The sequence below is a fragment of the Moschus berezovskii genome, chromosome 3 (genome assembly GCF_049115385.1).
Source record: "Moschus berezovskii isolate FMDL1 chromosome 3, NW_MosBer_1.0, whole genome shotgun sequence".
NCBI classification, from domain to species: domain Eukaryota; kingdom Metazoa; phylum Chordata; class Mammalia; order Artiodactyla; family Moschidae; genus Moschus; species Moschus berezovskii.
This window is the reverse complement of record NC_142462.1, coordinates 86187599-86203038: the sequence shown is the minus strand read 5'-3', so window position 1 is coordinate 86203038 and position 15440 is coordinate 86187599. Positions and strand designations below refer to the sequence as shown.

Sequence of the window (15440 nt, the reverse complement as noted above, 5' to 3'; positions counted from 1 at the left end):
CGGTCCATACCTCACAGAGCTGTGGCCTCACTGTGCTCTATAGACCACGCAGCGCCTTCAGAAGTGGCCAGGCTGGCCAGCTCAGATTTTGACCATGTGGCTTCCAGGACTGGGGCTGGGGAGGGGACAGTTCTCTCTCATCCCTCCCCTCACACAGGGAGGACAACGTTTCCCAAATTTCAGTCATCTCTGTACTATTTGGGATTCTGTACTCAAAGAGCTAGTTTATTGTGAAATATTGTTTGATATGCAAGAGTTTTTTCTCTTCAAATACCTTAAAATGACTCAATAGACATAAGTTTGAGCAGACACCAGGAGATAGTGAAGGACAGGGAAGCCTGGTGTGCTGCAGTCCATGGGGTCACACAGTCATACATGACTTCATGACTGAATTAACAACATCAAAATTGTAAAGAGTTAATTTTCAAATGCCCGAAAAAACCAAGCCTTGCATTGTTACACACCATTGTTCTGAGGGGACCCTTCTGCTAGGATCAAGCTTTGGTTCCACCCTGTGCCAGGCCTGGAGGTTCTTTTGAGCAAACCCTGGTCAGGTTTTATCCTCCCAGTCTCCCCTGCCTCTTGGGCTGGTGCTTTTGAAGGGTTTTCCAAACCAAAGTTCAGGAGTATCTGGGGAGTTCTCACAGAGCCTCAAGGTTTCACTTCCCCAAACTTCGGGCCTCCCCAACCTCCCGGCCCGGGGTTTACATTAAATTAACACGCGTAAAAAATGATATGGTTGTTTCAGTGAAACTTGAGACACTGAAACCTGAACTTGATAACATTTTCATGTCACAGAATAGGTTTCCCATGTAAAGATGTCAAGATTGTTCTTAGGTTGGGGATTGGCCTGTGGGTGGACCTTGCCAGATCCTACTGCTGTGACCCTGAACTGCAATCATGGTTACCCTCTCCACTCTGACAGCTTACAAAACAACTTCCCACTCAGTACCTCGTTTACCTCACGAGGCTGATGGCAGCGCACCAAAACTCCTTTCCCCTCCTGAATCTGGCTGGACCTCTGGGTCTGCTGGCGGCCCTATTTGCCATTTCCATGGGGGAAGGGTGTGACAATCTGGGGCAGTGACTAGGTAACAGGTGGGTGAGGAAGGACAGCTGGGAGGGGCTCCTGGGGGCTAAGGGTTTAGTTTCACTGGTTATCTAGGTCAATTTCAGGTTGCCGCCCCCTAACCAGTCCCTTCAATGAGCCCCCTCTGGCTTCCCTTGCTGATGCCATCGACCTGTGTAGCAGGACTCTAGTTCCTGTTTCTTAGCTCTTGCACAGTTGTAACCGTTTTAGGATCTGCTTTTACTTTCGCCTTGTCTCAGAGCACACTAGTTTTGAGTTAGTTGCAGGGAAATGTCCATAGAAGGGCCCTAGTGCCGCCGGCATCCGCAAAGGCCACATGACCCAGCCTCAGGGTGCCTGTGAGGAGCTGCTACCTCTCCCTTTCTCTACCAGGGAGGCTGTCAGGGGGGTTTCCCCTGGTATGCGGTACTGAGGTGTGAGGCTTTCTGCCTCTGCCCCCTCAGGATGTAGCTGCAGTGACTCAGGGTGAAGGAACCTTTGGGTACTTTTCCATTCACGACATCAGTAACAAACTGAATGTAAATGTGGCTTACTGAACTTTTTCTGGCTTAATCAGCCTTGGCATAACCTGCTGATATTCCTTGAAAAGATCACCCACAACAAGCTAAATAGGCTTCAATTATAAAACAGTTTATCAGATGAAAAAGATCATGAGGATGGAGCAACTCATCCTAAAAGTATCAATTCATGCGCTGGGGTCTCAATACTTTGGTATGTAACCAAGTCTGACCCACACTGGTGTAGAGGACAATAGCCAGAGGACCCTGTCAAGCCAGTGGAGCCCACTCTGGGATCTCAAGGTACAGCTCTCGATGACAGGTCCTAGTTCTCTATCAACCACTCTGCAGTCGCAAAAGTAATGGGAATGCAAGACCCCTCAAGGGCTCCCTCAAACTTGGCTGAAACTCCTTCAGGAAGGGCAGTGCCCTCCTCTTTGTACCTAACACACAAAAAAAGAGAAACAAGAGGCTGGGCTGAATTACAAATTTTAAACTGTTTTATTAAATATCGCTTTTCATTCAGGAGACGTCAGAGGGGCCTGGGTCCCGATGGATAGTGAAGATCCTTGTTCTGGAAGCAGACAATGTCATCCAAACCTGGGGTCAGAGAAGGTCAGTCAGAAGTGCACATGTCAGCTGGGCCAAGAACCAGAAATTCCTGACTCCTAGAAGGGGAACAAGTGAGGATTTAAACTTCTTCAGAAAACCGTGGTGCAAAGGCCTGGGTTCAAATTCTGCTGCACCTTCACCAGGTGCATCAATGTGGGCAAGCCACCACCTCAGTTCCCACTTCTTCATCTGTTAAAACAAGCTGGAAACAGCATCGAGGCCTGTTGTAAAAATAAAGTGACACAAGGATATAGCCAAGGAAGTGGATGGTTTTGAACCTCTTGGCAGGGAGACCTACAGCAAATGAACAGAAATGATCTGCTAGGACAGACCCAGCATACTCACCACTGCAGATTCCCTGGAAGGATCTATCATCCACAGAAGGAATCAACTCTCAAGTCTCTTCTAGCTCTCACATCCTGGGAGGTCTGCTGCTGAAGGTGGAGCAGGAACACAGTGCAGAGCCTGCTGGGTTGGGGGGCAGTGCCTATCAGGAACTATGAAGAATCTGATATACCCACAACCAAAATCAGGTGACAAAGTAGCCTATCAGTTACATGGATGCTGGTAGTGAAAGACCTCCGTGGAGTATCTTTCCCACAAGGGAGACCCTTCCCAGGGAACAGCGAGACCATTCACGTTCGGATGCAAACAGCAAGAGGTTTATTCAGATACACAGGTACCTGGGGCGACAAAGTCTCTCTGTGGACTTGCGCGCCCAACGGCTGGAGCAGGGGGTTTTTATGGGGTCGGGATGCAGAAAGCGCGGGTACAGAAGCGAGAAGCTTGGTTACAGGGTTTTCATTGGTTGGTTTAAAAGAAAACCAAATGGCGGGGACAGGTTCCAGGATACATGAGCACCTATTTCTGTTCAAAAGATCAAGCTGGCAGAAGCTCATTGGCCAGTTTATACATGCACGGAAGTTCATTGGCCAGCTTATACGCGCGCGGTTTTTAGGGGGGGGGGTTTCCCTCTTTTACTGATTGGCTCGACTTTTGGCGCCGGCGGGACTTTTCTTGGGAGGAGTTTCTTAATTCTTGGCGCCGGCGGGATCTTCTTAGGGAGGAGTCTGTGACTCAAGTTTGTGTGTCGCAATCCCCTCCTCCCTCTAGGGGCTTTTTGAGACCTGGCCCAAGATAGTCAAATTATGGATCTCTCATTCCCCCATTTCTCTTGTAGATAAGAATGGAATCTTCCATTCGAGGGTTTTAAGCCATCTCTATTCATAATCACCTTGTCTTACTTGGTGATATTGCTGAGTTAAGACCAAGGCTTGCACGACTGACAGTCTGTCTCTAATGAACTGCATTAGCCGGTTGAAAATGCATGGGCCAAACAATAGTATGAGCAGGATAATGATTAGAGGGCCCATGATGGAGGAGAGTAGGGTCGTGAGCCAGGGAGAGCGATTGAACCAGCTTTCAAACCATCCCTGTTCAGTCTCGAATAATTTTTGTCTCTGTTTGAGCCTTTCTCTTAGCTTAGCCATATTGTCTCTCACTAGCCCGGTATGGTCCGCATAGAAGCAGCATTCTTCCTTCAGGGCTGCACAAAGCCCTCCTTCCTGCAAAAATAGGATATCTAACCCTCTCCTGTTTTGCAAAACTACTTCGGAGAGGGAGGTAAGTGACTTTTCTAGAGCGCTTACAGATTCTTCTAATGCTCTGATGTCCGTGTGCATGGCGGCCTGGAGCCGTCCGAACTGATTAGTTTCTATGAGTGCTGCCGTCCCCGTGCCTAATCCTGCCGCTATTCCTCCCACTCCGAGCAGCACGGCCAGGGTGATGGAAACAGGCTCTCTCTTATACCGAAACCTTTTTTCAAAGTAGTTATAGACATACTCAGAACTATGGTAAGTTATTCTAGGCCATAACTCAACCAAGACACAGTAGTCAGTGATTCCGTTAAGCACTGCGGCAGAGACACATGGGGTTAGCCCGGTGCTGCAAGCCCAATAGGTCCCATTAGGGGCTTCTAGGTAGTAGGTGCCTCTGGTTACCTTTTTGGTGATGTTACATAGGGCCTGGTGGGTTTTAGGAACAGTCCCGAGGCAAAGTCCTTTCCCAGATACCTGGGATAAGGTTAGTTTGTGCTGAGTGCCAGAAGCACATCGGCCGGAGACGTGGGTATGATTGGAGTAGTTGCCCCCGACTGCTATACCCTCGTAATAAGGGGGGCTAGACACTAAGCATAGCCAGCACTCTTGGGTCCTGTCAGGGTCAGAGGCGTTAAGGGCGAGGTAGGCTCCCTGTACCAGGTTGAATAATCGAACCCTAGTTTCTGGTGTAGGGGTCTCTGATGGTCCTGACAGAGGTGTCAACTGACTAGGTGAGGGGGTGTTACTTTTGATTCCTGAGCTATTTTTAGGGACTTGGGGGTTTGGAGCTGTCAGGACTGTGTTGGGTCCGACAGCAGCAGTGGGGCCTGGTGTTTTTATGGTTTGGAGGATGGTTATGATACCCCCGTAGAAGGGGCCCCACCAGGTGGGCCCTGCATTTGTCTGAATTCCCCAGCTGAGCCCCGAAGCCCAATGGAGTTTTTTTGCTGTTTCTTGGTTGAACGTTATCTTAACTTGGGCATACTTATCTTTTCCGTCTGGGCCTGGGGAATATGCACCCTCGTCGGGGGCCTTTAGTGCAAACGAAAAGGTAATTCCATCCCTGCTTCTAACGTCCCACTTACGGTTGCCATCATTAGAGGTCACGCAGGACCAAGAACTACACCAATAATGTTGCATGCCCCCGCAAGTTTTCCAGTTTTTCAGGTACCCTGGGCATGCCCAAAACCCATCGGCCTGCAGAAGTCCCCCAGTCCCATCTATCTGTATAATGTCTTTGAAGTTGAAATACAGATCTGGCCACCAAGTGTTGGGGGGGTGAATCTCGGTGGTTGAGTTGAGTACCTCGCCAGTGAGCCCATCTAGAAGTTTCCAGGTTATTTGTTTTGGGGTATGGGGGTTAGCAGGGAATACAGGTGACAGGGAACTCAAGATTATAAGGACTATAGTTATATAATCTTTGAAAGTCTTATCTTGAGTGGATTTTGAGAGCGTTGAAGCCTCCATCGGGGCGGTCCGTCCGGGCTGTCTTGGCTGGTGTCGGCGGAGCCTGATGACGGGGCACGCTTAACGTGCGAGGAGTGGATCCAAGCAGCGATGCCGTCCACTTTCAGGGCTGTTGGCGTGGTTAAAAGGACTGTATACGGTCCTTTCCACCGGGGTTCTAGGTTTGTGGTCTGATGTCTGCGGACCCAGACGGAATCTCCGATCTGGAATGGGTGTGGAACTACTGGCTTTTTCAGCTGTTCCTGGTAAGCTGCGGCCAACGGTTTCCAAACCTCTCTCTGCACGATCTGGAGTGCCTGTAAATGAGCTTTTAAGGAAGGGTTGTTAGCGTGGTTTGCAATGTGGGGGTCAAGGAGGGTGGCGGCTGGTGGTGGAGCCCCGTATAATATTTCGAACGGTGTCAGACCATGGGACCCTGGGGTGTTTCTGGCCCGATATAGGGCCAGAGGCAGTAGGAACACCCAGTCTCTAGAGCCAGTTGCAAGCGTTAATTTGGACAAAGTCTCCTTGATGGTTCTGTTCATCCGTTCTACCTGTCCTGAACTCTGGGGTCTATAAGCACAATGTAATTTCCAATTGATCCCCAGTAGCTTAGCCACCAGCTGACTTACCTGGGAGACGAAGGCCGGCCCATTGTCTGTCCCCAGCGTTTGGGGCATCCCGTACCTAGGGAAGATCTCTTCCAGCAATTTTTTGGTGACTGTCTTGGCTGTTTCTTGCTTCGTAGGGAAGGCCTCTACCCAACCGGAGAAAGTGTCCACGAATACTAAGAGATATTTGTAACCATATAGTCCTGGTTTTATCTCTGTGAAATCAATTTCCCAATGAGTACCCGGTCGGTGTCCTCGCGCCCGGGCCCCGGCTCCATATTGGACTCTCCCAGCATTGACCTGAGCGCAAGCCCTGCAGTTGTCTGCTATTTGTTGTAGGAGATTGTCTCTTCCTAACAAATAGTGGGTGTTTTCTTCTCTATTCAGGAGGGTCTTTGTTTTTCGGGGGCTGAGGTGGGTCAGTCCATGTAAACGATTTAATAATTCCAAAGTCTGTTTTTTTGGCATTACAGGTTTTTCTTTATAAATCCAGTACCCTTGTGTTGGTTCATAGGAAGCCCCCATTTTTCTCAGTAAGTCCGTATCCTCCTTAGTATACTGGAAGGGGCAGCGCACGGGAGCAGTACCAGCAGTTTTTGAGGTCAGGGGAAGGGTTTGCGAGGCTTTCGGCGATTTACATGAGGCTGCCTCTCGGGCGGCCTGGTCAGCCATTCTGTTACCGCGTGCCTCAGGATTGTCTCCCTTCTGGTGTCCCGGGCAATGGATGATACTGAGTTTTTGGGGAAGGAACAGGGCTTTTAGCAGAGCCAGGATTTCAGCCTTATTTTTAATCTCTTTTCCCTCAGAGGTCAGGAGCCCTCTTCGCCGATAGATTTCTTCGTGGATATGGGCTGTGGCGAACGCATACCGGCTATCCGTGTATACGTTAAGCCTCTTACCTGCTGCCATCTGGAGAGCCTTGGTCAGGGCGATAAGCTCGGCCCTTTGGGCGGAGGTTCCTGGCGGTAGAGCCTCTGCCCAGATTACCTCTGTTTCTGTAGTCACGGCCGCTCCTGCTCTTTTTTCCCCATTGTCCATGAAGCTACTGCCATCAGTGTACCAGGTGATATCTGCGTCTGGGAGTGGTCGATCTGACAGGTCTGGCCTGGTTCCGTGGGTTTCCGCGAGGATCTGGTGACAGTCGTGCAGCTCTGGTTCTTCCGGGAGTGGGAGCAGGGTGGCAGGGTTGAGTGCCACGACGGGACCAAAGTGAACTCGGTCCGTGTCCAGAAGCATAGCCTGATAGTGGGTCATTCGGGAGTTGGACAGCCAACGGTCTGGTGGCTGTCTGATAAGGGCTTCAACCGCGTGTGGGGCAAAGATGGTTAAGGGCTGCCCCATGGTCAACTTGTGGGCGTCCTTGATGAGGACCGCAATAGCTGCCACCATGCGCAAACAGGGTGGCCAGCCTGAAGCCACGGGGTCTAGCTTTTTCGAGAGGTAGGCTACAGGGCGTTTCCAGGGTCCTATATCCTGGACTAGGACCCCTTTTGCGTAGCCTTGTCTCTCATCTACAAACAGTCCAAAGGGCTTGGTCAGGTCTGGGAGCCCGAGAGCCGGGGAAGTCAATAGGGCTCTCTTGACATTTTTGAAGGCCACGGAATGTTCCTCCCGCCAGTCAAAGAAGGCTCCTTGTTTTGTAAGGGGGTACAGAGGTGCGACCATCTCGGCAAAGCCTGGTATCCAGAGGCGACAGAACCCTGCAGCCCCCAGGAATTCCCGCAATTGGCGGGGGCTTTTGGGGGCAGGGATGTTCATAATGGTTTGTTTACGAGCTTCTGTCAGCCACCTCTGTCCCTCTTTGATCTGGTATCCCAGATAGGTGACCTGTTGTTGACAGATTTGGGCCTTTTTCGCCGAAGCCCGATATCCTAGAGTCCCCAGGGTTTCAAGGAGGGCAGACGTACCTTCTTTGCAGCTTTTCTCCGTCTTTGCCGCTAACAGAAGATCATCTACGTACTGTAGTAGGATGAGAGCTGGATGTTGGATTCTGAAGTCAGCCAGGTCCCGATGCAGGGCCTCGTCAAAGAGAGTTGGGCTGTTTTTGAACCCTTGTGGGAGTCGGGTCCATGTCAACTGGCCGGATATCCCCTGCTCGGGGTCTCTCCATTCGAAGGCAAAGAGGAGTTGGCTATTTGGGTGCAGTCTTAGGCAAAAGAAGGCATCTTTGAGATCTAGCACCGTATACCAGGTATGTGACGGTGGCAACCCACTTAGTAGATTGTATGGGTTAGGGACTGTGGGGTGAATGTTTTCCACCCTCTTGTTGACTTCCCTCAAGTCCTGGACTGGCCTGTAGTCTCCTGACCCCGGCTTTTTTACAGGGAGGAGAGGGGTGTTCCATGGCGACTGGCAGGAGATCAGAATCCCCTGATCCAAAAGTCTCTTAATGTGCGGCCTAATTCCTTGGTACGCTTCTTGGGACATGGGGTATTGTCTAATCGACACAGGGGAGGCTGTGGCCTTTAGGGGTATTATCAGTGGTGACTGTCGGACGGCTAGCCCCATTCCCCCGGTCTCGGCCCAAGCTAGTGGAAATTTTTGCAGCCAGGGGGTGATGGCAGCAAGGTTTTTGGTCTTGTCGGGTCCTGCTTCCTCGTAAAGTTTGTATTCATCTTCTAACTTTAGGGTCAGGACATGAAGGGGTTGTCCTTGGGGCCCGGTAACATGGGCCCCTGTCTCTTTAAAATGTACTTGTGCCCTTAGTTTTGTAAGGAGGTCTCGGCCCAACAGGGGGTAAGGACAGTCAGGTACGTGCAAAAAGGAATGAGTTACCTCTCCGGTAGCCAGATGTACCTTCCGGTCCGTGGTCCACCGATACCGCTTGCCCCCTGTGGCTCCTTGGACCCAGGCCGACTTGTTGCTCAGAGGTCCCGTCGGATGAGTCAACACGGAGTGTTGTGCGCCGGTGTCCACCAGGAAGGTGACAGGTTGCCCCCCAACGTCAAGGGTTATCCTAGGCTCAGGGGGGGGCTCCTGGCCCTGACTTTCCTAATCTTCTAGGGTCAAGAGGGACGTCTGGGGCTTTGGTCGGCGGGCCCCCTTTGGTCGCCTTGGGCAGTCCTTGACCCAGTGACCCTTTTCTTTACAGTAGGCACATTGGTCTTTTTCCACTCGGGGCCCCTTCTTGTCTCCCCCTAACTTATCCTGTCGCTGCTCTGATACTACGGTGGCTAGCAATTTGCTGAATTCTTTATTTCTCTTGCGATCTCTCGCATTTTCTCTCTTTTCTGCTTCTTTTCTAAGCCTCTCGTCTCTCTCTTCTGCCTCTCTTTTTAGTCTTTCATCTCTCTCTTCTCGAGTCTCCCTCTTATTGAAAATGCGTTCTGCCTTACTAAGTCTTGTAAGGAACTTTCTTTGAGGTTGTCTAGCCTCTCAAGTTTCTTTCTAATGTCTGGTGCAGATTGCCAAATAAAGGACATAGAGAGGTTACACCCTGGGTCTTCAGGATCGTAAGGAGTATATATACGATAGGCTTCTTTAAGCCGCTCCAGGAATGCGGAAGGGGACTCCTCAGGACCCTGAATAACCTGTTTTACCTGGGCCAAATTGGTGGGGCGCCTTGCTGCCCCATGGAGACCCGCTATGAGCAACTGGCGATAGAGACGTAGGTGGTTCCTACCTTCAGCTGTAGAGAAATCCCAGTCGGGACGTTCCAGAGGGAAGGCGGAATTAATCTCGTTAGGCAGTTGCGTGGGACGGCCATTTTCGCCTAGGACGTTTTTTCGAGCTTCCAGGAAGACCTTTTGCCTCTCTTCAGTGGTCAGCAGCGCTTGTAGCAGTTGCTGGCAGTCGTCCCAAGTGGGTTGGTGAGTAACTAGGATGGACTCAATCAAAGAGGTTAACATGGAGGGATCTTTGGAGAAAGGGGGGTTGTTATTCTTCCAGTTGTAAAGGTCGGAAGCAGAAAAGGGCCAGTATTGGGCCTGGCCGTTGGACCCCGTTCGCAGGGGAAGGGCCTGGGAGGTGGAATCCGGAGGTGGCTCTCTGCGGACTCTTAGTCGTCCGGCCACCGGGGACGGTGCTGGCGCGACTGGGGCAGGAGCCGCCACTGCGGCTTCCCTTATTGGGGCTGGGTCTCGGTAGGGTGGGGGGTCCTCGGCTAACAGATCTATGAGTAGGTCATCTCCCGGCGGCAACACAGTGGCTGCTGTAGGTTTTTCTTTTTTAACCTTTTCCCGTGGAGACTTAGTTAGGGCGGGATATAGGGACGAGTGGGTAGGCGGTTGGGCCGAAGCAGGGAGGGGGAGAGGTGGAAGGGCAGGGGCCGATGGGGGAAGGGGGCGCTTGGGATTGACGAAGGGCTTGACCCATGGCGGAGGGTCGTAGGCCAGGGCTTCCCAAGTCACGATGTATGCCACTTGGTCGGGATGACCAGGGGGCCCGGGATCCATCACTCTTGCCTTTACCTGGAAAATAGTATCAAGGTCAAAGGTCCCATCCTGTGGCCAGCCCACATTGAAGGAGGGCCACTCGGACGAGCAAAAGGTTGTCCATTTCTTTTTTCGGACTTCTACTGACTGGTTATGGGCGATGTCTTGGACATCTTTCCAATGCTGTAAAGTAAGACTCAGGGGGGTGGTTAGAGATTGACCCATTTTTTCTAGTACGAGTACTCCTGTTATAAGACAAACAAACACGACACAGAGACTAATACACCAAAATCGCACGGCACGGTTTTTGCGCAAAACTGAAAACAAAAGCTCGGATGGAGGCGTAGATGAGGGTCCGGATCCCTCGCCTCCCTGAAGTTTCACGTACCCCTCGGACAAGGGCGGAGCCCCGAAAAGTCCGACTCTGGTCGTGAACTGAGACGGATGAGCACCGAAAAATCGGGCTCCAGTTAGCCTTGGAACGTCTTCCAGGCTTGCGGAGGGAAGTTCGAGCTCGTCAGCTCCTTCCTGACTCCGCCAGATACAGATTGTTTCAGCTGAAACTCAAGTCGCACCACAACAGACACACAGAAAGTACGAAAACATAAAACAGTAAAACATAAAACGCTGGCCAGCTTACCTCCCGACGAGGGGTCGGTGGTCCCTGGGCGAGGGGGGGTCTCCGGATCCCGGACGAGCCCCCAAATGAAAGACCTCCGTGGAGTATCTTTCCCACAAGGGAGACCCTTCCCAGGGAACAGCGAGACCATTCACGTTCGGATGCAAACAGCAAGAGGTTTATTCAGATACACAGGTACCTGGGGCGACAAAGTCTCTCTGTGGACTTGCGCGCCCAACGGCTGGAGCAGGGGGTTTTTATGGGGTCGGGATGCAGAAAGCGCGGGTACAGAAGCGAGAAGCTTGGTTACAGGGTTTTCATTGGTTGGTTTAAAAGAAAACCAAATGGCGGGGACAGGTTCCAGGATACATGAGCACCTATTTCTGTTCAAAAGATCAAGCTGGCAGAAGCTCATTGGCCAGTTTATACATGCACGGAAGTTCATTGGCCAGCTTATACGCGCGCGGTTTTTAGGGGGGGGGGTTTCCCTCTTTTACTGATTGGCTCGACTTTTGGCGCCGGCGGGACTTTTCTTGGGAGGAGTTTCTTAATTCTTGGCGCCGGCGGGATCTTCTTAGGGAGGAGTCTGTGACTCAAGTTTGTGTGTCGCAATCCCCTCCTCCCTCTAGGGGCTTTTTGAGACCTGGCCCAAGATAGTCAAATTATGGATCTCTCAGTAGAAGTTGCTTATTCACCACAGCAACATCCAGAGCATCAATGTTCTCCGACTGGCCCCATTTCCCACAGGTGACACAAGGGGAGTCAGAAGGCACCCGTACATGCAGTGGGCTGCATCACAGAAAAGGCTCTCTGAGCACAGGAAAGCCAAATCTTTTACATCAGACAGCAGGCATACCTGCTCTCTGCCCTGGAAGCACTACGTCAAATGTCCCAAAGCTGTCTGTTACTTAAATATCAAGTCAAAAGGCAGTTAGAATCTCACTCCGAGGACTGCAGAAACATGAGACTCACCTAGAAGTGCCTCCGACAGCAACTTCAGGAGACAGGCATGTTCAACGCTTGCACTGAAGAGTCAGATCCAAATGTGCCAGAAGCTTTGACCTTCAGGGGAGAAGGTGTGGTGTGATCCCACTGTCCAGGAGCACAGGAGCTGTGCTGCCCCTGCTGTGACCTCGCTGGCTGCCCTCTCCATCCTGGTGTATCTGTGCCTGGACCCAACAGCCCTCACACCAATGGCCTTTCCCTCCAATCCAAACTGCCTAGCCATTTCTGGATTTCATTCCTCCCTCCCTATCTGGCATTCTGGAAAAGAGCAGACTGTAGGATTGGAGAGGCCTGACTTGCCATTTTCTGGCTAGGAAAGCCGGGCACACAATTCTGACCATGACTCCTTCATCTGCATTGGACCTAAGGCTACGTTATGTGCTTAGTTGCTCAGTCGTATCCTACCGTTTGTGACCCCATGGACTGTAGCCCATCAGGCACCTCTATCCTTGGGGATTCTTCAGGCAAGAACACTGGAGTGGGTTGCTGTGGACTCCTCCAGATTTTCCCAACCCAGGGATCAAATCCAGGTCTCCAGCACTGCAGGTGGATTCTTTACTGTCTGAGTCACCAGGGAAGCCCAAGGCTACCTTATGGTGGTCCTCAAAGAATTAAATAGGGTTAAGAATTAAGTTGGGCACAAAACAGAGTTCAACCAACATTTGTGCCCTCTGATCCCACAAGGTCTTCCTTTACAATCAAGCATACTGACCTCACCCTCTGTAAGCTCCATGGGCACCCAGCACTGTTGCAGAACTTAGCCTTTGGTTCTCTCTTGTTTACCAGCTAATAGTAATATCCTATATGTCAGTCCCTCAGGGCAGGGCGTATCCCCATTATTTCTTTCTACTATATATTCCCTGCTGCTGGTCTAACTCCACCTTTACCACTCCCTCTGAGCCTCACTTTCTTTTATGAGAGTTTTGTTTGAAAGATACAATAAAATTTTCAAAGAGCCTGGAACACAGCTAACACCCAAAGTTCAAAACAATTTCTGCAAAGATATCAATGTTCTCTAATCTGCATGGTCCAATATAGTACTTGCTTGCCAAATGTGGCTACTGAGCACGTAAAATGTAGGTAGTGTGAAGGAAAAACTGAGTTTTAAATGTAACCATATGTGTGGAGTGGTCACCACATCAAACAGTATAGGTCTGTGCGCTACCCAGCATGCCAGATAGGGAAGGGAACAAGCAACTGTCTGAAATTTCTATAACCTTGCCCTGGATGGAGCAGGGCAAGGCCTCAAACCGTTTCAAAATTTTCTTGCAAGCACTGTAGGAATGCACAGGGTCACTGCAGACCCAAGCACGCTGGAGGCTTGCGGCCCACATTCCTTCAAGTCCCTAAAGCTCTGGGCAGACTTTCACTGAGCACCAGCCTGCACCAGAAACTGGAAGATCACGAGGTTGAATTAGGCCTACTTGGGGTTCCATGGACATAAATAAGACAGACAGTGGAGAAGGAAATGGCAACCCACTCCAGTGTTCTTGCCTGGAAAATCCCAGGGATGGGGGAGCCTGGTGGGCTTCCGTCTATGGGGTCACACAGAGTCGGACACGACTGAAGTGACTTAGCAGCAGCAGCAGCAGGGAAGGACAGAAGAGGGACATCAATCTTTTCTGGCTCAGAGAGTGAGGGAAACGGCTCTGGGGGTGGCAACCTTATCAAGAAGCTGACAGAACAGGGTTAACTTTAACTTCCTTTCTCTTCATTTCTAACGAGCCTATAAATATCCTCACCATCACATCATTATACAAAATAGCTCTGTCTTCCATATTCTCGGTTTCTTTTTGACTACTCAGAGACTACTTAGGAACTGCAGACTAAAAACGGGGACCCACTTCTGGAAGCCGGGGGCTGGGCCGGGGTAGCGTCACTTACCAGCGCATCTTACAGGGGCTCTGCTGCGGAGGAGCCGAGGGTCGTCCACCTGGAGAGGGGTTACGGTCAGCTAGAGGCAGGTCTCGTATCGCCTCCCTAGTTCTCGCCGCTTGGGAGGCCATACCCAAGACCCTATTCCTCCCGGCGCCGCCCGCCAAACCCGCACGTATACTCCGAACAGGACTCGGAGAAGATCGTTTAGAGCCCCCCTGCAACCGCGGGATCGAACCGCCAAGGCCGAGCACCCGGAATGCGCACCGGACGGACGGGGCCAGCGCGGGACAACTTGAGGATAGCGCGCCAGCTCCCACTGGGTCCAGCGCCCGGTACTTCATACCCTAGCAGGCCCTCCAGCCTCTACGATCCTCACCTGTACTCAGCAGGTCGCAGGTACCACCTGGGGCACTCGATGGCAGTGGATGGTAACAACGTCCAGGAACAGCCTCACCACCGCAAGCACACACGACTGCAGCCGCGCACATTCTCCTTGCGTCACTACGCCTCCCGCCGGCAGAGGTACGTGCATCACGTGACCCGCGGTCCCGCGCGGCGCCAGGAGATGACGTCATGAGAGCGCCGGGGCGAGGTCGGGTACGCTTCAGCTGTTCGTTTCAGCTGTCCTGAGAAGCGGATGAGGGGCGCGCCGCCTTACTGCTTCCTCGGGGCTGGGACTGAGGGACTGGGGAAGCGGGCTTCGCAAAGGAACAGGAGTACCGCAGCCGGAGGGGGCAGGGCGCGGGCAGGCTGGTGCAGGCCTAAGACCGCACACAACTCGATTATGTTTCAAAGGGCCTTCCCGGGAACCTTCTTTCTGAAATATTGTCAAGGGACTGAAACTCTGATTTCCTTGTGTCTTGGAAGGTTAAGAGCCCACTTGTCGCCTGACTTCAAATTGCATAACCTGCCTAGGGTAACGGGTTATGTGCTCTTAGCTATATAGAATAGGGTTTCTATGTTTGTATTCCTTTTAATTGTGATGTGCATCACATTCTGGTTCAATGCTTATCCAATAATAAAATTGTTTTCTTTCTCTTTGTGGAGAGGTTCTATGGGTTGAGAAGAAATTTTGCTTTCGGTGTGTGTATATTTTGGCTGTACTGCGCAGCTTGTGGGATCTTAGGTCCTCCACCAGGGACTGAACCTTGGCCCACAGCAGTGAAAGCACATGAGTCTTAACCACTGGACTGCCAGAGAATTCATAAAGTATTTCTGCCACGCAGGCTGAGAAAAGCACATTGGAAGTTACTGAGACTAGCAAGGGCGTGGCTTGTTGGAGATACATAAGTACTGATGGGATTTTAACAGTCTTCTACATAAGGAGATGGATGAGAACTACATATTAAAGTCTTGAACATCAGTCTAGGAAAGCAAGAACATGGTTCTGTAAGGAAAAGCAAGCAATACTGGAAACTCATATTTTATGTATGTGTGCATGCTAAGTAGGTTCAGTCGTGTCCGGCTTTTAGCGACCCCATGGACTGCAGCCCACCAGGCTCCTTTGTCCATGGGATTCTCCAAGCAAGAGTACTGGAGTAGGTTGCCATGCCCACCTCCAGGGGATCTTCCCAAAACAGGGTTCAAACCCGTGTCTCTTGCATCCCCTGCATTGGCGGAGTGGGGTGGGTGTATCTTTACTGCTAAAGCCACCTGGGAAGCCCATTTTTATGTCTCAGTTCAGTTCAGTCTCTCAGTCGTGTCCGACTCT

The 15440-nt window shown here is 51.3% G+C and overlaps 1 protein-coding gene and 1 non-coding gene across 8 annotated transcripts; both read right to left on the bottom strand.

Moving 5' to 3' along the window:
* Positions 1-2065: 2065 nt before the first annotated feature.
* LOC129552553 (uncharacterized) lies at positions 2066-14261 on the bottom strand. Of its 7 annotated transcripts, none has more exons than XR_008685267.2 (5): positions 14106-14261; positions 13736-13784; positions 11819-11908; positions 2545-2667; positions 2066-2255 (listed from the first exon to the last, which is right to left on the bottom strand). XR_008685267.2 is itself a non-coding variant. In XM_088834620.1 (4 exons), the coding sequence occupies exon 4, from the start codon at positions 10246-10248 to the stop codon at positions 9130-9132; it is 1119 nt and encodes a 372-aa protein (XP_088690746.1). In that variant the 5' UTR covers positions 10249-10263; positions 11819-11908; positions 13736-13784; positions 14106-14261. The 7 variants fall into 7 exon arrangements, 1 of the variants encoding a protein (XP_088690746.1); XR_008685268.2 differs by having other exon boundaries at positions 2066-2187; positions 14106-14260; XR_008685265.2 differs by having other exon boundaries at positions 2545-2664; positions 14106-14260.
* LOC129552857 (small nucleolar RNA SNORA9) lies at positions 13047-13178 on the bottom strand. The gene has a single exon (XR_008685342.1). It is a non-coding gene; the product is annotated as a small nucleolar RNA SNORA9 (small nucleolar RNA).
* Positions 14262-15440: the final 1179 nt, after the last annotated feature.

Bases quoted from the DNA above. Each gene is read 5' to 3' on its own strand.
- LOC129552553 (XM_088834620.1), bottom strand. From the start codon at position 10,248: ATGGATCCCGGGCCCCCTGGTCATCCCGACCAAGTGGCATACATCGTG.